The sequence below is a fragment of the Apodemus sylvaticus genome, chromosome 20, assembly GCF_947179515.1.
Source record: "Apodemus sylvaticus chromosome 20, mApoSyl1.1, whole genome shotgun sequence".
Taxonomy (NCBI): Eukaryota; Metazoa; Chordata; class Mammalia; order Rodentia; family Muridae; genus Apodemus; species Apodemus sylvaticus.
In genome coordinates, this window is record NC_067491.1 from 1,372,988 (window position 1) to 1,394,323 (window position 21,336).

Sequence of the window (21,336 nt, forward strand, 5' to 3'; positions counted from 1 at the left end):
TCTACAAGGCATAACTCCACACATGAGGCGTGGCTTTATCCACCACACATAGACCCTCCTGGAAGCCTGGTCTCCGCCCATAATGCATGGCACAATTGGTTCTTGCTCCACCCATAAGCATGGCCTGTAGCACAGGGTTGGCTACGCCCACAATGCCTGGCACCGCCCCGCCTAGCTCATAAGACAAGGCCCCGCCCGCGAGACCCGACCACACCCCCAGAACCCAACCACGCCCATAGCAGCAGGCTCCACCCTTACCCTCTGTGCCATTCAACTAGGCCCCACCTTCTCCAGGCCCCGCCCCTGTCGCCTGGTCCTAACCTTCTCCCCGCCCTTCAGCTTCAGGCCTTAGGGCTCTGGCAGGCCCCGCCCCCTTCTCAATGCCCCGCCCCACGAGCCCGCGCCGCCCGTTTCAGACCCGTTGGCACCAGGCTAACAGCTCCACAACATCGGCGGCCCTGGACGCCGCTGGCGGCCCGCCCTAGGCAGCCAGGCCCCACCAAGCCCGGCCCTCGCAGGTGAGCGCCGATGCTCGCGAGCTGTGCATCCCTGGGCGCCACTGTGACCTCTCTGGGCTCTGGAGGGGTCTCGGGCCTGGGGTGTCAGCACGGGAGGCAGGAGATGGTGCCCCCTTGAGGTTCATAAAACCAGACACCTAGGTGGGCTTTACCGACAGTGGTGACCACTAGAGCGCACTGGGGCTGTGCGTCACGGCCGCTGGGGATACTGCTAATGAGGTTTCTGGCGAGTGGGCAGTAACACTTCGGAAAAGGAAGACTTTGGAAACTTTGGGAAAACTTTGGAAAGGAAGACTGACTGCAGCAGCATTTCTCAACCCGGAGGCGTCAAATGACCCTTTCACAGGGACCACCTAAGACCCTCCGAGAAAACAGATATTTGCATTATGCTGCACTACAGTAGCAAAATCACAGTCATGAGATAGCAACAAAACCAATGTTGTGCTTGGGGTGTTCACAACGCGAGGAACTACTGTATTAAAGGGTCATAGCGTTAGGAAGGCTGAGAACCACTGGACTAGAGCGTTCTCTAGAATCGAGATCTCCTCACCCGTCCCTCCCACGCCCTCTCCAGCCTCAGTTTTCCTCACACATTCATCAGATAAAGGCCAGAGAGCTGGTGCTCAGCCGGGAGAAGGCGGAGCCCCAAGATGCCCTGGGGAAACGCTGGACTCAGACGCCAGCCATCCTTGTCCTGGGGGAGAAGTGGGTTCAGCAGGCATCAAGACAGTGCAAGCTCTAGAAGCCAGGTGACCAGAGGCGAGATGGGGGACACCCCAGCTGCTCAGGACGCCCTCAGGAGGCGCATGATTCCCACAGGCCGGTCTGGGAAGTACAGAGTGAGGTTTGGAGGGTGAGGAAGGCATCTAGGCAGGGCTGGCTGCAAGCTGGGCACAGTGGGGGGCAGTGGCAAGCTGGGGCATCGATGGGGTGAGTGCTCGCATGTTGGTTAAAGATCTGCGGGCAGGGAGGACCAATGTCACAGGTACAATGCCATCTTAAGTTACCAGAACCAGCCAGGGATGGTAGCGCACCTCTGCCGTCCTAGCTCCTTCAGGAGGCTGGAGCAGAACAGGCTCAGGAGCAGCAGCAGACTGAGACCCTGTCACTACACGTAGCAGTCCCAAGGCCAGACTGCTTCGTTTGTTTCTGCCGTCCTTTTTTGTTTTATTATTTATTTATTTATTTATTTATTTATTTAGATTTTGGTTTTTTGAGACAGGGTTTCTCTGTATAGCCCTGGCTGTCCTGGAACTCACTCTGTAGACCAGGCTGGCCTCAAACTCAGAAATCCACCTGCCTCTGCCTCCCAAGTGCTGGGATTAAAGGCATGCGCCACCACCGACTGCCTGGCTATTTATTTTTTGAGACAAGCTTTTTTGTTATGTAGTCCAGAGTGGCCTTGAACTCACAGCGATCCACTGACTGGTATCCCAAGCACAGGGATTAAAGACTTGCGCCAACACACCAGATCTATTTTAGCACGGCTCTGTGCTTGTCATGTTAACGCAAGCCGTGAGCTGTCCCGTATACAACCCCTCAGCTCCACGGGGTCAGTCAGCAAACACGGGCCGAGCATGTATGGGGTGCTGGGTGGGCCTTGCAGGAACAGGTGGAACACGGGGGACACGGAGGAGACTGGAGGGGCCGGCCACAGCTTCCTCACGAGGACTGGAGGCTACAGCATGCCAAGGGGTGGGGCCCCTCACCCCGGGTGACCAGCTATAGATGGGGGCGGGATGTCATGCTGGGCATAGAAAGGCAAAGAGCAGTGGTGAGGGAGACACGAGAAGGTGAGCTGTAGATGACAGACTGACCCTCTAAGGTGTACCCCAACCTCTAAGGTGTACCCCAACCTCTAAGGGGTACCCAACCTTTAACTTGTCATGACTCCTAGGGCTACTTCTTTCCGTTGTAGTGGATATTTTCTTTATTTACATTTCAAATGTTATCCCCTTTCCAGGTCTCCCTTCCAGAAACTCCCTTTCCCCTCCCCCTCCCCTTGTCCCCCACCCCCCACCCCATCATCCCACCCCCCACCCCCACCCCCACCCCCACCCCTGCCTTTATTTTATTCCAAGACAAGATCTTGCCTCTCACCCCGGGCCAGGCTGGGACTTGAAGCCATCCTCCGCCTTCAGCCTCCCTTGTGATTGGCTTTCGAGGCTGGAGTTTAGAGAGCAGGCCTCAAGGTCCTTGAGGGCAGTGACAGACACCGTCCAGAACGACTGGACAGACAGGGTGACTGTGACTTAGGGGTCTCTCTTCCCGACTCCACAGCCCCACCAGCATGGATGATGTCCACCTTGGGGAGGACCACGAGGATAAAGACACAGGTGCGGTCCCCGCGTCACCGATGTGGCAGGATGGAGAGGGAGAAGTGGGGTGACAGAGGGGTACCCCTCAGCCCTCACTAGAGACTAAAATGGGCCTATGTCCTCAGTCTGTCCTGTGATGAGGAGTTAGTTCCTGGGACCCTGGTCTCTAAGCGGAAGTGGTTTGAGGGTAGTGCACACAGGGTAATCCACCTGCCTCCCACCCACCTGGCCCGGTGCTGGCACCGGCTGGGCTCAGCCGTGCTCCCTTGTCCAGTCCTGCTGTTTACCAGCTTCCTGGCTTTACGTGGGCATCTACTGTACCTGGGGCCCTTGGGGACCTATTAGCCCTCGGGCTCCAGGGCGACGCTCTGGCGGGTGTCCCTGGCCGAGCCCCAGCAGCTCCAGCCTCCCGCTGTCTCCCCGCAGAGTTCACCTGGGAGGTGAAGGCCAATAACCGAGCCTACCACAAGCAGTTCAAGAAGAAGGGCTTCCTATGCTGGAGGCAGAAGAAGTACAAGGTGAGCCGCCCGCCCGCCCGCTGCCCCTGGCGGCACAGCTGCTCCCCGGGCGCCGGCCCGCCCTCCCGGCGCCTGACCCCAGTTGGTGTGGGGCAGGGGTAGGGGGTGAGGGAGCCACCCTGAGAGTTCTCAGAGTTGTTTTTTGAAATGAGATCTCACTAGGTAACTTAGGCTGCACTAAAACTCCTTATTCTCCTGCCTCAACTTCCCTAGTGCTAGGATTAGCGCCAGCAGCACCAGGCCCAGTTTAATTATTTTTGCAGGAATAGCAAAGGAAACAGGTCTCCTGAAGGCTGAGGGGAGGGGCTCCATCCTCTGACCACGCCCCAGACCACTCACTGCGGGGGCGGGGAACTGAAGGCGGGGCTACAACTCCTAGTTAGTCACGCCCCCAGCACATATTTTACTAAAATTCAGGGTGATCTTGAATTCCCTCTGTCGCCCAGGTGGGATCCTTTTCCTAAGTGCTGTGATCACAGGCCTGTGCCACCACAGGTTGATGTCTATTCTCACCAAGTCTCTTCACTTCGCCTCCTTCCCTGTGAGCTAATCCAGCGGCTGACAGTGCAGGACTCCCATCAGGCATACCTACAATCTCTAGCTGTCTCACTCAGCTCCATGACTTTGCACTAAGTAGAACCTGAATTAATGCCTGCTGGAGGCCTTGCTGGCTCTGTGAGGCGGCAGGTGTTCAGTAAATGCTGACTGGCAGGGCACTCAGTATGGCTTAGTGTATGTTTACTGATGCCATGGGCAGGGCCGGCTCTGGGGCTCCTGCACCGGGGCAGCACCGCATGCCAACAACTGATGGTTCTTGTTCTAGAGCAACGCCATCCACACTGCCAAATACAACTTCTTCTCCTTCCTGCCTCTGAATCTGTACGAGCAGTTCCGTCGTGTGTCCAATCTCTACTTCCTTTTCATCATCATCCTGCAGGTGGGCGGAGTTAGTGGGCAGGCGGGGCGGGGCCTCAGGGTCACAGCAGCCTCCACTGTTTGTCCCTGTGTGGGGTTTCCTGTGCACCCTGTGGATTCTCACCGAAGACGCTGGCGATGGGCTGCCTGAAATCCTTTGCACTTCCCCTCTTGTGTGCTAGCTGCCAGCAACTAGCACGAAGGAGGGGCTTCACGTGTGCCCAAAGCCAAAGCGAGAGAGATTTTGTACCAGGCACTTAGACAAAGCCAATGCTGCCTCAGTCTTTACCTTCTGCAAGTGCTCAGTAAATGCTGACTGCAGGGTCCAGAAGGTGGTGCCTTACACCGGGATGCCTCCATCCCCGAGCAGTGTCTCCAGAGCACCCCACCAGCCCAGCACCTCATGTCTGCCCTGCCTTCTGTCATCAAGCTACAAAACATGCACTGAGCCCCTATGTGTTCAGGGGAGTCAGCCAGCCTCCCTCCCTTCCCCTGGCCTCAGTTTGCAGAACACTTAGCAGTGGCAGTCTGGAAAGCCAGGGTGGTGGCCTGGAGGTGACATAGATGGGGGTCAGGTCTGAAGGTGGAGCTCATGACGTTTGCTCCCCACAGAGCATCCCTGAGATCTCCACACTGCCCTGGTTCACGCTCTTTGCGCCTCTGGTCTGCCTGCTTGTGATCCGGGCCACCCGCGATCTCATGGATGACATTGTGAGTGATGGCTAGGGTGGCATTGGCCAGGGAGCAGAAGGTTGGAACTGTCCACAGACCACAAACAGAGTGCAGAGTGTGAGCCCAGGGGGCCTCCCGGGCGGTGGGCATAGCTGTCTAAGGGCAGGAAATGGGGCAGGGACCAGGCAGAGTGGGCACAGGGGCGGGACCACCTCTCTGATCTGTTGGCCCAGGGTCGACACAGGAGCGACAGGATCATCAACAACAGGCCTTGCCAGATCCTGAAGGGGAAGAGGTGAGGCTGGCGGTCAGCACGGGTGAGGCTGGCGGTCAGCACAGGGACGGACGGGGTGGGCTTCTGGGGACATCAGGGAGGCCACTGGCTGCCTAGCATGCTCTGTACTGTCCTAGACTGCTTTCTGTTGCTGAGATAAATACCATAACCAAAAGCAATTGAGGAGATAGGGTTTATTTCAGATTACAGCTTACAGCCTACGATGAGAGAGGTTTGGTATAATACTTAATGAGACTGCACACTAAGTACATTTCAGCCAGTCTGAGCCGGATCCTGCTGTCTGCCTTGCTGGGAGTTGGCTCTGGGATGGGGACAGAGTCTGGGGACCTGACAGAACAGCTCTGTGGAGTATAGACTTCAGCCCCTCAAGGGGGAGGGCTGTGGACCCGGGCTCTGGGGTGCACTGGGGCTCTGGGGAGCACCGAGGCTCTGGGGAGCACCAGAGTTCTGGGGAGCACTGCGTAGCAACATGAACCCTCTGGTGGGGCGTGAGGAGGTCAGGGAAGGCCACTGCTGCTGAGTTGAGCCCTGCAGGATGATGGTGCAGCAGAAATGATGGCCTCAGGTGGCCAGCGCAGGCCAGCCACATCGGGAGATGCCGTGCCATGATTGTCGCATCCCCTCCTCATAGTTTCCTGTGGAAGAAATGGAAGAATCTATGTGTGGGGGACGTGGTGTGTCTCAGCAAAGACAGCATTGTCCCGGTGAGCGCCACTCCCCATCCCCCACCCCCAATTAACCTGGAGCACTCCTGGGGGAGGGTCTTCCAGCGATCCTGACTCCTCTCTGCCCCTCCCCAGGCTGACTTGCTCCTGCTGGCCAGCACAGAGCCCAGTAGCCTGTGCTACGTGGAGACTGCAGACATTGACGGGTAAGAAGCCATGTCACCTCTGGGGCCATGGGGTCAAAGGGACCCTGCTGCCCCTGTGGCTGTAGAGACAGTCCAGCCAGACCTTCCAGGCACTCAGGTGTCTGTGGCCAGGCTTGATCCTTGGGCAGAGGTGCAGTGTGGCCTCAGAAGAGACCCTCTGCCTCTCTGAGCCCTGCCCTCTGTTGACACAGGTGCTCAGTAAAGGTAGTCAAGGGCCTGGAGGAGGTGTGGCCTCTCACCCCAGGGTGGCATGCACAGCTAGCCATGGCTTTTCATGCCCCTCTTGTCCCCAGGGAGACCAACTTGAAGTTCAGGCAGGCTCTGACAGTCACGCACCATGAACTTACCAGCCCGAAGAAGATGGCTTCCTTCCGGGGTAAGGGCTGGAGGTGGCCCTGTGTGCGCCTCTCCACACTTCCTTTGCTGGGTAAGATGGACAGTGGGTGGGGTCCTGTAGAGCTCAGTGTGTGTCCTGAGTGCAGTTACTCTCTGCTATGGCCCGGCAAGTAGACACAGGCATCTGCCTGTGTTCTTGCAAAGGTGGTCTACTCTCAGTGCCGTAGAGACGGATGCGTCGTTTCCAACCACGGCCCATTGGCTTGCGCATTCAACTCCGCTTCGCTAACCCTCCTTAGATTACAGGAATTCTAGCACTCAGGAGGCTGAGGCAGGAGGATCACAGATTTGAGAGCTGGAGAGATGTGACTCCGGCTCCAGAGGATCCAGTGCCTCTGGGCTCCACAGGCTTTGGCATACATGTGAACACAGCCATACAAGATGTGTAATTAGCCAGGTGGTGGTGGCACATGCCTGTAATCCCAGCAATCTGGGAGGCAGAGGCAGGCAGATTTCTGAGTTCGAGGCCAGCCTGGTCTACAGAGTGAGTTCCAGGACAGCCAGGGCTACACAGAGAAACCCTGTCTCGAAAAACCCAAATCCAAAAAAAAAAAAAAAAAAAAAAACCAAAAAAACAAAACAAACAAACAAACAAAAAAACAAGACATGTAATTAAAATTTTAAAATTTTAAAACTTTTTTTAAAAAATCAGCAAAATGGCTGGACCCACCTTTAAGTCAGCACTCAGAAAACAGAGGCAGGCAGATCTCTGTGAGTTCAGGGCCAGCCTGGGATACAGAGTGAGCCAGGGCAGCCATGGCTACATGGGGAACCCTGGCTCCGAAAAAAAAAAATTCAACAAAATATAGAAAAGATAAAAGGACAGTTGACTCTGGTGGGCAGCAGCCAGCTGTGATCCTCTGCTGCCCTGACAGCACAGGGCCTAGTGGTCACACGTGACCCATGACGGGGAGGCCAGGCACAGAGAACAGGCAAGAGAACTCTGGGGTCAGCACCTTTCCTGGAACCCAGACACCCCAGGATTTTCTGCAAGGACAATCTCTTGTTGGCGAAAGGAAACACTGTCCTTCTGAGGAGGACACCCAGGAGCCACAGAGCTGATGGAAGGCCAGGGCGGGCCTGCACGTGCGCCCCGCAGACAATCTGCTCTGGCACGTCCTCCTTCCTGCCTGACGCACTAAATGAGCAAGCACTATGGCGTCGGGCCAGGCCGTGGGGGGTCACTGCATGGTGGGGTGTAAGAGGCACAGAGGACGGCCAGGGGAAGCAGGGATGTTAGGCATGTAAGGAAGGGATGCGATGCCTGTTCTCCGCCCAGAAGGCTGGGAGCACACATGTTTGCCAGCTGTTGACCTCTGTCCTGTGTGGCCAGAAACCACCCTTCTCCAGACCCTTACTGTGACAGTTTCCTCAATGTATCGAACCCATCTTTATGTTCCTCACACGGTCTAGATGCAGGCCTTGCTTGTTCCTCAAGGAGCCTCCGTATGCTTTGCTGTCAGAACGCATCTCACCACACTGTGGCATGCTTAACAACTAAAGTAACCAACCACTTGGCATCCGACTTTACACTGGCTACTGAAATGCACAGAGCAGAGCTGCCTTCCCCCTCCTGCAGATTCTCTCTCTGCAGGCCAGGGAAGGTCACAGGGGTGTCCCTGGAGGGGACACTCGCAGACGCTGATGTCATTGGAGGCATGAACATCCCAGCGACCTCCATCCAAGATTCAACCACACAGAGGCTAGGGAGGGAGGGGTGGTGACTGGATCATAAGGACAGTCATGGGAAACCCAAGGCCAACAGGTTGACTTCGGAGCCTTTCGGAGGAAGCTGAGAGACGCCGATGGACCCAGTAGGGTGGCCTGAGCTATGGTCATAGGAATGTGCAGGGAGACGCAGGCCACGGCCAGTGCCAAGGCTGTAATTTGGCTGCTGCTCACTGGGTCCCCACAGGTACAGTGACTTGCGAGGAACCCAACAGCCGGATGCATCATTTTGTGGGGAGCCTGGAGTGGAACAGCAGGAAGTACCCGTTGGACATCGGGAACCTCCTCCTCCGTGGCTGCAAGATCCGCAACACAGACACCTGCTATGGCCTGGTCATCTACGCTGGTACGGCACACTGGCGTCTGGACTGGGGCACTGAGGGAGGACCCTGAAGTTGGTGAGGAGCCAGAAGCCTGCCATGAGTGACGCATATGTAGTGTGTGACCCAGGCTCTGGGTGCTGTCCGATGGTTAGGTGTCAGCACTCTGGTCATCCTTAAGAAAATGGAATGTTGTTGTATAGGGTAAGAGGGTGGGCAGACGGAGGGAGGGGGAGGGACTGGACTGGGAGATGGATAGGCAGGTGGGTGGGTGGATGGATGGATGGGTGGGTGGGTGGGCAGTTGTGTGGGTGGGTAGAAGGTTGGATGGATGTTTGATTGATAGGTAGGGATATTACAGATGGAAATTAATCTTACAGGTTTAGACACAAAGATCATGAAGAACTGTGGGAAGATTCATCTGAAGAGGACCAAACTGGACCTGATGATGAACAAGCTGGTGATCATGGTAAGGAGCCGGCACTCCTGTGGGTCTCTGAGGCGCGAGGTGATGGCTCCAGTCCTCTGCAGATGCCCTGAACCCCGTTTCCTCCTTTTCCTCCATTTTCTTCCTCCTGTTTATTTTAAAAATAAGTCTAGACTTGCCATATAGTCCAGAGTAACCTCGAGCTCCTGTGCCCCTGCCTGCACCTGGCGCACGGGATGGTAGGCCTACCCCAGGCTCCTTTGTCTCATGTTGACAATGCCTGATGCAGGAGGATCAGGACTCAGAGCCCAGCGTGGATTAAAGACAAAGAGGCCAAAGCTGGACTTGGTCCTGAGAGACCCTCTCACCCCCGGCCTTCCCTTAGCCTGGGCACCCTGGGCGGGTCTGCGGGTCGGCTGGGATCTTCCTGCCCCCACCCGTCTCCGTCCTCCTCACAGATCTTCCTGTCCCTGGTAATTGCGTCCATGCTGCTAACAGTGGGCTTCTCCTTGATGGTGAAAGAATTCAAGGCCAAGCACTACTACCTGTCCTCCATACACGTGCGCACCGATGCCATGGAGTCCTTCTTCATCTTCTGGGGCTTCCTCATCCTGCTCAGCGTCATGGTGCCCATGGCCATGTTCATCATGTGAGCTCCAGAGCAGCAGGGCTGGGGGGACACCCCTCTAGACGGGGCGTGGCAGCAGGGCTGGGGGACGCCCCTCCAGATGGGGCGTGGCAGTCGGAGCATCACTGACTTGAACAAGTACTTGGCTGCTTGCAGCGCTGAATTCATCTACCTAGGCAATAGCATTTTCATCAACTGGGACGTCAGTATGTACTACGAGCCACTGGACATGCCAGCCAAGGCCCGCAGCACCAGCCTCAATGACCACCTGGGCCAGGTGCAGTACATCTTCTCAGACAAGACCGGGACGCTGACACAGAACATCATGACCTTCAAGAAGTGCTGCATCAACGGCTGCATCTATGGTGATGCCCGCACCCTACATGCCTGCTCCCTGCCCCCTGCCTGCTGCGCCCTGCCTGCTGCCCCCTGCCCCCTGCCTGTTGCGCTGTGCCCCCTGCCCACTGCCTGCTGCCCCCTGCCCACTGCCTGCTACCCCTTGCCCCCTGCCCACTGCCTGCTGCCCCCACCCCCTGCCTCCTGCCCACTGTCCCCTGTCCGCTGCCTCCTGCCTACTGCCTGCTACCCCTTGCCCCCTGCCCGCTGCCTGCTGCCCCCACCCCCTGCCTCCTGCCCACTGTCCCCTGCCCGCTGCCCCTTGCACCCTGCCCACTGTCCCCTGCCCGCTGCCCCCTGTCCCCTCAATTTCCTAGTGAGGTTGTCCTGGGAGATCAACATCTGGAGTAAGAACCAGATGTGGTCCTGAACTTGATAGTATTAGGTTTCCCCTGGAAACCTGAGCTTGGGGTGGGGACCAGGGGGTTCCTAAATGTGACCTCCTGGGGGAAGCTGACTCCTGAAGCAGAGATCTTTCCCCAGATTCAGATGATGAACATGGGACGCTCCGAAAGGTGAGCTCTGCGTGTCCTGCCTTACTGGGGCAGCGTGGGAGTGCTGGATGGGGCTGGTGGCAGATCGCTGAACCCTGTGCCCTGTTGTCCCCCAGCGGAACCCCTATGCCTGGAACCCATTCGCTGATGGCAAACTCCAGTTCTACAATAAGGAGCTGGAATCCCTGGTTCGAGGCCGGCGGGACAGAGCAGTACAGGAGTTCTGGCGTCTGCTGGCCATCTGCCACACCGTGATGGTACAGGAGAAAGACAGTGAGTGGCCAGGCACACACTGCCTCTCCTCCTGCTGTGCGGGTACCCACTCGCACAGCATGGTCTCTTGGGCCCAGGGCTGTTCAGCCCATTTCCCAGGCTCCTCTGGTCCCCCAGGGACTGTGGCTTCTCATTGCCTCAGAGCTGAAGTTAGGATCAGCCCTGCGACCCCCTGCTACAGGGCCAGATGCTGAGAGGTAAGGCCTCTCCATCCTTTGTCTTTTAGATCAACTGCTGTACCAGGCTGCATCGCCTGATGAGGAGGCACTGGTCACTGCTGCCCGGAACTTTGGCTACGTGTTTCTGTCTCGGACCCAGGACACCATCACGCTGGTGGAACTGGGGGAAGAGCGGGTGTACCAGGTTCTGGCCATGATGGATTTCAACAGTGTTCGCAAACGGATGTCAGTGTTGGGTGAGCCCCTCCCCACGCACCCGTGCTTTGCTGCAGTGAGCATGTAGACATCATGTCGTTTCTCTGTGTAGACCTGGCTGTCCTGGAACTCACTCTGTAGACCAGGCTGACCTCAAACTCAGAAATCCTCCTGCCTCTGCCTCCCAAGTGCTGGGACTGAAGGCGTGCGCCACCACTGTCTGGCCAGACACCATGTCTCACCCTCCGCTTTCCACAGTCCGAAACCCAGAGGGCTCCATCTGCCTCTACACGAAGGGTGCCGACACCGTCATCCTGGAGCGTCTTCACAGAAAGGGTGCCATGGAGGCCACCACGGAGGAAGTCTTAGCTGTGAGTGTCCTGCTGGCGTGTGTGCATGCGTGAGCACACACATGCTTAGAGGCAGCCACGTACATTTGGGCAGGGTCGTTCATCACACAAAACATTGTCCCTTGTTCTACTCCTGACTGCATACGGAAGCTGAGAGGTGCCAAAGTCTGCAGTGTCTTTCTGCTGCACACAGGGACACCTGAGGGTGGGCTGGGCTCTGACCTCTGTCACCCCCTTCCCCTGGCTCCTCCCTAGCTGTGTCCAGGCTCTGAGACCCAAGGCCCCTCTCCTGCTGTCCTATAGCCCTCGGCCCCTCCTGCTGGCCTATAGCCCTCGGCCTCTCCTCCCTGGCCTATAGCCCTCGGCCTCTCCTGCTGGCCTATAGCCCTCGGCCTCTCCTGCTGGCCCAGCAATCAGCTTTCTTGCTTCCCACCTTCTCTGAGCTCAGGTGACAGGCAGAGCCTCCGCGCATGCGCCCCTTGATGAAGGCTGTCAACTCTCTTCATTCCTTGAGGGTCAGCCAAAAGCCCGCCTCCAGGGGCCTTCTCCCACTTGGAATGATCTTTGCCTTGGTCTGGCACACCCTTTTCTGTGCACCCAAGGGTTCTGGGGTGCCTTTCTCTGATGTGGGGAGAGGGCATTCCAATCCTTCTGAATGAACCCCAGAGTCCAGGGGGGCTCAGTCAGATTGGTCAGCTTTCCATGGAGTAGGTGGGAAAACTGAGTCTAGTGAGGAACACAAACATGTTTGGGGTGCTCGTCCCAAAAAGACCCTGTGCGACAATCATGCCTGGCCTCCCACCCATTGCACTCCAGAAGCCAGCAGCCATGGCCCAAGGCTCTCAGGCCATAGCAGGAACAAGGGACACGAGAACCCAGCAGGATCCTTTTCCCTGAACCCTGGCCTCAAGGAGTGAATATTTTCAGATCTACCTGAGGGACAGAGAGGGAGAGCCCCCCCAAGAATTCTGGGTGTCAAAAGTGTGCCCTCCTAGTGGCAATGTTAGGACAAGTCCTGGAACTGTGGTGGGGAACCTTAGAATTCACTGAGTAGCTGGAGAGAATACACACACACACTCACACACACACACACACACACACACCTGCTGTTCCAGCACTGGAGATCTGAGTCAGGAGGATGAGGAACTCAGGTAGCCTTAGCTGTCAAACCGTGAACAGGAAGGTGTTAGCAGAGAGGGTGCTATCTGCACAGAGGTTCAGAGGTGTGAGGGCACTGTGCCTCGGGGGAGCCTGAGGACAGGGTCGGGGGTTTACGGTCACGGCTGCTGCAGGCCTTTGCAGAGCAGACCCTGCGCACCCTGTGCCTGGCCTACAAGGATGTGGCGGAGGACGCCTACAGAGCGTGGGAACCGGAGCACCAGGAGGCTGCTCTGCTGCTGCAGAACCGCGCGCAGGCCCTGCACCAGGTGTACAATAAGATGGAACAGAACCTGCAGGTGGGTGGACGGGGAGGCGTGGGGACAGCCAGCTGGGCTCCTTTCATCAGGGCCTCAATCCCTGAACCTGAGCTGGCCTCCCTCAGCTGCTGGGAGCCACGGCCATTGAAGACAAGCTGCAAGATGGCGTTCCCGAGACCATCAAGTGCCTCAAGAAGGGAAACATTAAAATGTGGGTGCTGACTGGGGACAAGCCAGGTGGGTCCCAGGCTCTGCTGCCCCAGAATACGTGCTGCACATGGGATGCTGTCCCCTCAGCCGCGGGGTCCTTGGCACCGTCCCCAGGAGTGGGGCAGGCCACATGCAAACCCTGAGCTCCAGGAGAGTTTTGTCGTGACGATCACACAACCGGTGGAGTCCCCTTCACACCCTTGGCAACACACCTACCCTAAAGTGACCTCCAGGTCAACCCTGAAGGGGTGTCCTGGGGCTCCCTTGCATCCACGTCTAGACACGCCCACTTTGACAATTTTTGAAGTTTTAATTTTTGGTTATTTTCTGTTTTGCCTTATTTTTTTGCTTCTTTCAAGTAAATATGACACTTTCATGTTTGCTCAAAGTGTGGTGGGCCTCAGGATCCCCGCCTTGATCCCACCTCCCAGGTACCTCATGTTCTTCAGGCCCAGCAGCCCAAAGTCCCAGGGCCACCTCTGATTGGCCAACCCTGACACTGGGCTCTGGACCAATCACTACAGACAGCCAGGAGATGGGTGGGTGGGGGAAAAGAGGCCGCAAGGGACAACCCGGGCTGTGTGGTGGGCAGGGCCTCTGGGTGGGGCTCCGGGATCTGGCGCTGAGGCTAAGCGCCTGCAACCTGGCTGGATTTGCAGAAACCGCAGTGAACATCGGCTTTGCGTGCCAGCTGCTGTCGGAGAACATGTTAATTCTGGAAGAGAAGGACATCAAGTAAGCAGGTGACCTCCCTGGCACCCACCCACTGCCCCTTGGGTAGGACGATGGTGCCACTTTCCCATCTCCTTACAGTCACTTACTGGAGAACTACTGGGAAGGAAACGTACACCAGAGGGCGTTCAAGATGATGACCAGCCACAACATGGCCTTGGTTATCAACGGAGAATTCTTGGTGAGTCACTGGGGGGAGAGGAGCGGCCGGTTGGTGAAACCTGGGGTGGGGGACACGCCAAGAACAGAGATGCAGGCCTGGTGACCCGAGCCCCTTTTCCCCATCCCATCCCCCACACCTGACACCCAGGATCAGCTGCTCCTGTCCTTGCGCAAGGAGCCCCGAGCCCTGGTCCAGAATGCAGTGGTGGATGAGGCCACCCAGGAGCCGGGTGTGTCCGCGTTAGACTTCCTCCAGGCGCGGAGGATCTCCCAGATGTGGAGAAACTTTAGGCCCTCCCTGACAACGTCCCAGTCAGTCGCCTCCAAGATCCGCGAGAGCCCCGAGGTGCGGCGGGAGAGGGCCTTTGTAGACCTGGCCTCCAAATGCCAGGCTGTCATCTGCTGCAGGGTGACGCCCAAGCAGAAGGCCCTTGTGGTGGCGTTGGTGAAGAAATACCAGCAGGTGGTGACACTGGCCATCGGAGACGGAGCCAATGACGTGAACATGATCAAGAGTGGGTGGTGGGCCTTGGCTGGGTGGAGGGAGTCAATCTGGGGTTTGGATCCCGATGGCTGAAGAGATGCTGTGGCCCCTGCAGCTGCGGACATTGGTATAGGGCTGGCAGGCCAGGAGGGTATGCAGGCGGTTCAGAACAGCGACTACGTGCTGGCCCAATTCTGCTACCTGCAGCGGCTGCTCCTTGTGCATGGGCGCTGGTCCTACATGCGAGTCTGCAAGTTCCTGCGCTACTTCTTCTACAAGACAGTGGCCAGCATGATGGCCCAGATATGGTTCTCCATCTTCAATGGCTTTTCTGCGCAGGTGCGCAGGGGCGCGGGGGTGTGTGTGCGCGGGGCTCAAGGGGGTGCACGGGGGCACAAGGGGGTGCATGGGGGCACGAGGATGACCTGGAGCAGCCCACAGGCCGGGGTTCAAGCTGGGCGTGTTGTTACATGCCTGTCATTCTAACACTTGGGAAACTGAGGCAGGAGGATTGCCACTAGTCAAGGACCACCTGGGCAGATCAGGTATGGGAAGGTCAGACAGAGGCAGGTGGATTGCTGAGTTCAAGGCCAGCCTGGTCTACAGAGTGAGTTCCAGGACAGCTAGGGCTACACAGAGAAACCCTGTGTTGAAAGCCAAACAGCTTTCAAAAGCTAGGGTAGTTATTTCAGGACTGCAAAATGAGTGGCTGGGGCTGTAGCTCAGCTGGTGGAGTGCTCGCCTGCTGTGCTTACCACCTTGGAGGGGAGGCCGTTTAGCCACGTGCTGCTGGGGTGGAACCCGGGGCTGCTTCTAGGCAAGGTGAGGATCACCAACTGTACCCCAGGCTGGCCTCCCTCCCAAAGGTGGTTTCAGCTCTGTTAGGTCTGGCATCAGGAGCTGTCCCTAGGCCTCCTCCAGTTCGCTAGCCTCTAGCTGCTTTAGTCCGAATCAAACCTGGTGGATTCCAGAGCATTCCAGCAGCTCATTCCCTCCGTCTGCGTCTGCGTGCAGAGCCTCCTGTGACAGAGTTCAGTGTCCACCGCCCTCGCCACAGCCTGGCTCGCAGCGGCAGCTGATGTGCCGAGGCCTCCCCTCTCTTGCAGCCCCTGTATGAAGGCTGGTTCCTGGCTCTCTTTAACCTGCTGTACTCCACGCTCCCAGTCCTGTATATCGGTCTGTTCGAGCAGGTGAGCGGTTGCAGCGTCTACCCCAGCGGTCCATCTGCTTCCAGAGCTCTATCCCATGGGGGTCTGCCGGAGGGTGCGCCCTCCTAAGGGAGAGAGTCCTGCACTCTGAGAACTGGGGTCTCCAGCCTTCTGTGTAGTTCAGAGGGGGACCGGAAGAAAGGATCTGTCCTGTTCCTCCTACCCACGACCCAGAACTACCCAGAGTAAGCCTGCCCGAGGGCATTAATTTGGGAGAGGATCACAGGGAACATTTTGGATCATGGGACTGGGAACAAAGGCAGTTTCAACTCACATCTAATTTTTGTGTGGGGACGGGGGGGGGGAGGTGACGGGGGGGGCAGGGAAGGAAGATTGGGTTGTCTTGTTTGAATACATGTCACCACATGCTGAGCTCCTGGAGAAGTTCTTGAGCCCCTATGCCCAGACTTCCCTAAAAGCTTTCCCCTCCTGTCCAGGATGTGACTGCAGAGAAGAGCCTAAAGATGCCCGAGTTGTACGTGGCTGGCCAGAGAGACGAGCTGTTCAACTACAGCATCTTCATGCAAGCCATCGCCCATGGCACTGTCACATCCCTCATCAACTTCTTCGTGACAATTCTGGTCAGCACCCACATGTCCAGGACCGGAAGCTCTAGAGACTACCAGTCCTTTGGGGTACTGGTGGCGATATCTGGCCTGCTGTCAATCACCCTGGAGGTAGGTGGGGACCATGAACCCTGAGATCCCAGGGGGGCGTCTGCCTGACGCTGACTTTTTATTCTAGCCTCGAAAAAAGCGATTCTTTTCATTTTAACTTGTGTGTGAATGCGCATGTGCATGTGTATGCACCCCTGTAGGTGTGCACACATGTATGCAGCAGTACCCACAGAGGCCAGAAGAGGGTGTCAGAGTCCCTGGAGCTGGAGTTAGAGCTGCCTATGGGGCAACGGGTGTGTGCTGGGGTCTAGACTCAGTCCTGTCCAAGAGCAGCCAGTGTGCTTTGCTTTGCTTTGCTTTCTTGAGACAGAGTCTCTCTGTGCAGCCCTGGCTGTCCTGGAATTTGCTCTGTATACCAGGCTGGTCTCGAACTTACAGAGATCTGCCTGCATAATGCCTTCACACAGCTGGGATTAACAGTGTATATCATCATGCCCAACTCAGAAATGCTGTTAGCATGTTTGTGGTATGTGCAGCATAGCGCGACTGCGCACCATGTGCCACGGAAGTCGGGGATGTCAATTTTGCTTGAGGAAGGGACTTGCTCAGTGCTGCTGTTGTGTGACAAGCCTTCAGGGAGATGCACCTCACACATCCACTCAGCCCAGGTGGGAGCCTAAGGCAGACTAAAGTACGGATCCGACCAAGGGCCAGCATGGCAAACCAGTGAGGTTTACTGGGGTGACCTAGGGGGCAGAGATGACTTGGAGGCAGCTGCATCCCAAGGCCCCCCCCCCCCAGCGTGGGCGACGGCTCCCAAAGCTGGGAACCTGGAGCACACTGCACAGCCTGCAGGCCGTGTGACAGGCTGGAGAGTGGCCCTGCAGGCGGCTTGGTTGTTCTGAGCCTCTCCCGGGCAGCTCAGATGTCTCAGCATCTTTGCATCTGGGCTTCCCAAGGGGACTCGCATGGAGGGAGGGGCCTAGTAAACTGGTCTGTTTCAGGGACTTCCTGAAGCTTCTTCCTGGTCCTTTCCTTCTTGCTTAAGGAGCTTCCTGCAGGATGAAGTGTAATCTGGGAGGAAATGTTACCGCTGCATATGTGATCCAGCTGCCTGGTCACGGGCTTTCCAGATCTCTGTCTTTGCTTCCCATTTAGCCATAGGTGACGGGTTGCTGACACACACAGCAACCAGCCTTACAAGGGTGCTGGGGATTTGAACTCAGGTCCTCAGACTTACACAGCATGCAGTTTACCCCCTGGACCATCTCCGCCAGGGCTCTACCTTGTTTTTCTGAGACTGATTCTCCCATTGAAGTTACAACTAATTAGGCTGTAAAGCCCAGCGAACCCCACACACCTCCGTGTCAGTGCCGAGCTGTTCTCTCGGCCTCTGTATGGGTGTTGGAGATTGGAGCCTGTGTCCTTGGCCTGTCCAGAGCCCCCGCACCACCGGAGCCCTGCCTCCCGCCTCCCGTCTGTTTGCCGTTGCTGACCTCCTGGCTCCCTGTCCAGGTTATGCTTGTCGTAAAGTACTGGACGCTCCTGTTTGTGGGCTCCGTCGTGCTCAGCCTCAGCTCCTATGTAATCATGACAAGCCTCACTCAGAGTCTATGGATGTACAAGATCTCGCCAAAGACCTTCCCATTTCTGTGTGAGCTTCCATTGGCATCGTCTGGAGGAAGGGAGTTGTCAGGGTAGTGTCCTGTGGCTGGGGGCGGGGGGGAGGCCCACACTCATGCCCCACGATCTGCTTCACCCCCAGTTGCTGACTACAATGTGCTCCGCCAGCCTTCCAGCCTGCTGGTGATTGTGCTCAACGTGGCTCTGAACACTCTTCCCATGCTGGCCATGCGCATGATCCATAGAGCTGTGGTGAAACGGCGCCCCAAGGTGAGAGAGAGCTGGGGAATGCCTCCACCCCCACCCCGCTGTCACAGACTCTGTGTCCTGGGAACAGTGCAGACAGATCTTCCCAACCTCCTCAAGGGTCCAAACCCCCGAGCACTGTGTCTATCTTAGGGTGCCCCTCAGGCTTTTGCCTTGTGTCATTCAGAGCCCAGGGAGGCAATAGGATGGCTTCTGGGATGGTTTAAGTGAAATAGGAAGTTGGAAGCACTTTGAGGCAGGATGCAGGGCTCTGGGGAGATTGTCCAGACTTGTCCTCTGTGGAGTGACACACGGGGCCTGTCCGTGTGCTGGGTTTGTGCTCAGTCTCCAGAACGAACATGTCTGACGTCAGGCCACAGGGCAGAGGGACCTGGGGCATATGGGTCAGTGAGAGGGCCACTCACAGGGCCACGCAGGGCGGGACACGAGGGCCACGCAGGGCCACGGGACCTGGGACATACAGGTCAGCGAGAGGGCCACTCACAGGGCCACGCAGGGCGGCACCCTGACAGGAAGTGTCCAGAACAGGGAAATGCAGAGGTGGGAGGTGGAGTCTTGGATGACAAAGGCTGTGGAGGAGATGGACAGCTTCTCACAGGGATAAGTCTTCCTGGGGTGATGGAATGTTCTGGAAGCCACAGCTTTTTGAATGTGCTCAGTGCCAGAAACCATCCTTATGAGGATGAGAAACCATCCAGCTGAGATGGTAATTTTAAAAAAGCATGTATATGTTCTGTGTGTGTGCACCCACTGAGGGCCCGGTACCCACAGAGACCAGGGGAGAGCACTGGCTCTCCTGGAACTGGAGTTCAAGATGGTTGTGAGCTGCCATGTGGGTGCTGGGACTCGAACCCGGCTCCTCTGGAGGAGCAGCCAGTGCTCTTCTTAGCCGCTGAGCCGCCTCTCCAGCGCCATATGGTAAACTGGAATGGTTCCATTTAAAATTTTTTGTTAATTTTCGTTTTCTGAGATAAAGTACAGGGCGAGGCCGCAGGGAAAGACTGTTGACCTCAGTGTCCCCCTCAGGAGGGAGTCTTCTTAAATCTACATTTCTTTATGCAGTGACAGTGGGCTGGAGGGCCTCGGTGAGGGGCCCGTGCGGTGGGGTATTTGTGGAGGTCAGAGAACAACTTTTAGGAGTCAGCTCTCTCTGTCCACTCTGTGGGTCACCGAGACTGAATGCAGGATGTGAGGCTTGGCCGCATGTGTCTCCGCCCGCCGAACCCTCTTGTAGGCCCCCAGTGAAAGACTCTGATTGTCGGTCCAGAACCGGTTCCAGGTCAGACCCTAGGTGGCTGGACCAGGGCTGGAAGCTCCGAGTGGCAGCCACTGGGCTGCAGGTGACCCTGTTGTCCCCCGAATGCTGCAGGAGGAAGAGGAGGCCCCAAGTGAGGAAGTGGCCGTGGAGCCGGCCATGCGGCATCTCCGCCGCGGGATCCCGGCCCGCCGCTCCAGCTATGCCTTCTCCCACCGTGAGGGCTATGCAAACCTTATCACCCAGGGCACCATCCTGCGCAGGCAAACGCACACAGATGAATGTGGCGGGGACATAGTCTGTGAGTCCCCAAAGCCATCTGACGAAGACATACCCTCGCAAAACAAAGATTCAATATTCAATCCACGGAAGATCTCCATTCTGGCCAAGAAGAGACGTCAGTACTTCGGGAAGGGGTCCCAGGAAGAGGTCCACCCCAACGCTAGCACCCAGACTGTGGAGAAACAGGCCACCACTCACATAGACTCTGAGACTAAGAAGCTACCGGCCGCTACAAGCACCACCTCTGGGCATCTCCTGCTGTCCTCCTCTGAGGACCAGGCCTTCTACAGTGCGCCTTCACAGTATACTCTGGCAAGCCAGCCAGAGCGCATGGATGTCCGGTCCTCATCCCGGAAGGGCCCGCTCTGGAAGGGTTCATCCTCTTCTAAGCCGAGCCAGCTGCAAGTCCCCACAGAGCAAAACAGTCACACCTCCAGTTGACCAGAAGCCCGTTGCTGGGAGATTCTAGTCTTGCAGGACAATGCAACAGTCACCTGGGAGTGCGCAGAGCCCTAGCGAGGAGCAAGGCACCTCCTCCCATGGCGAGCGTGTCAGTTCCCTTAGAGTCCGATCTCCCAGCAGCTCAAGTGTACAGCTACCCTGGCCCTACAGCAGCAAGCATAGCCAGTCAGCAACAGCATCCAGAGACAAGAGGGGGCCACATCCTTGCCTTTTTCTAATAAAACAGGGTCCCTCTGGCCCCAGGGCTTCTTTGGGCTCACTCCTTCTCCATCTTTTCTTTTATCTGAATCCAGGGAACATTCTTTTCCAAGGATTTAAAAACAAAAAAACAAAAAAACAAAAAAAGAAAATCAAAACACTGATCCCCTACTGGTCAAGCCATGTAATTGCAGGAAGATATTTTGTTGGCTTTTAGCCCCGCCCTTTTTTAATTAGATATTTGCTTTATTTACATTTCAAATGGTATCCCCTTTCCGCAAACCCTCCGAAAACCCCTACCCATCTCCCCTCTTCCTGAACCCCCCATCCTCTTTTCTTCTAAGCACACAGCTTCATTGTTCTTGAGAAATGAAAATATCAGGCTCTGCCTAATCTCTTGCTTCACCCCATACCAACCTTGGTTTAAACTGCACCCCAGTACCCTCCCGCCCCTTCCTCCTCCAGGCTGCCTCCCTCGATTGAAGCAGTGACTAGAGGAGACATGTCAGGACCTGGTGTGGTTCCTCACAATCAGCTTGGCTGACAGCCTCTGACCTGACCCGGGAAAGGTCGAGTGGGTGACGGCACTCCGTGATAGACGGGGGCGAGCAGGGACCGACTGGCTTCTTTTCCTCCTGCCCGGGAGCTCTGCTGTGATTTGGTTAGCAGAGTCCTATTTTCCAGGATGTGTACCAACCCACAGTTGCCCCCACACACAACTATGAAACTGAATGGCTAGGCAATACTGTGTTGAAGGAAACCATGAAGACAGAAGCCTGCACGGCAGCCGTCGGCAGCGGCCGCCTGCCTCTCACTTGTCTTTTTTTTTATAAAATTTTTTTTTTTTTTATATTTATTTATTTATTATATGTAAGTACACTGTAGGTGTCAGATCTCTTTATGGATGGTTGTGAGCCACCATGTG

At 56.6% G+C, this 21,336-nt stretch overlaps 1 protein-coding gene across 1 annotated transcript; it reads left to right on the forward strand.

Annotated features, from left to right (window-relative positions):
* Positions 1–2,808: 2,808 nt before the first annotated feature.
* On the forward strand, positions 2,809–20,410 carry Atp8b3 (ATPase phospholipid transporting 8B3). The gene is made up of 27 exons (XM_052165833.1): positions 2,809–2,854; positions 3,263–3,354; positions 4,178–4,291; positions 4,882–4,980; positions 5,175–5,236; positions 5,868–5,940; positions 6,037–6,107; positions 6,401–6,483; positions 8,419–8,577; positions 8,932–9,020; positions 9,437–9,627; positions 9,763–9,971; positions 10,486–10,517; positions 10,613–10,769; positions 10,996–11,184; positions 11,402–11,514; positions 12,786–12,950; positions 13,037–13,148; positions 13,781–13,856; positions 13,935–14,034; positions 14,164–14,530; positions 14,615–14,838; positions 15,606–15,689; positions 16,145–16,384; positions 17,840–17,978; positions 18,090–18,217; positions 19,584–20,410. Exons 1-27 carry the CDS (start codon positions 2,809–2,811, stop codon positions 20,190–20,192), a joined length of 4,023 nt encoding a protein of 1,340 aa, XP_052021793.1. The 3' UTR covers positions 20,193–20,410.
* The last annotated feature ends 926 nt before the right edge of the window (positions 20,411–21,336 follow it).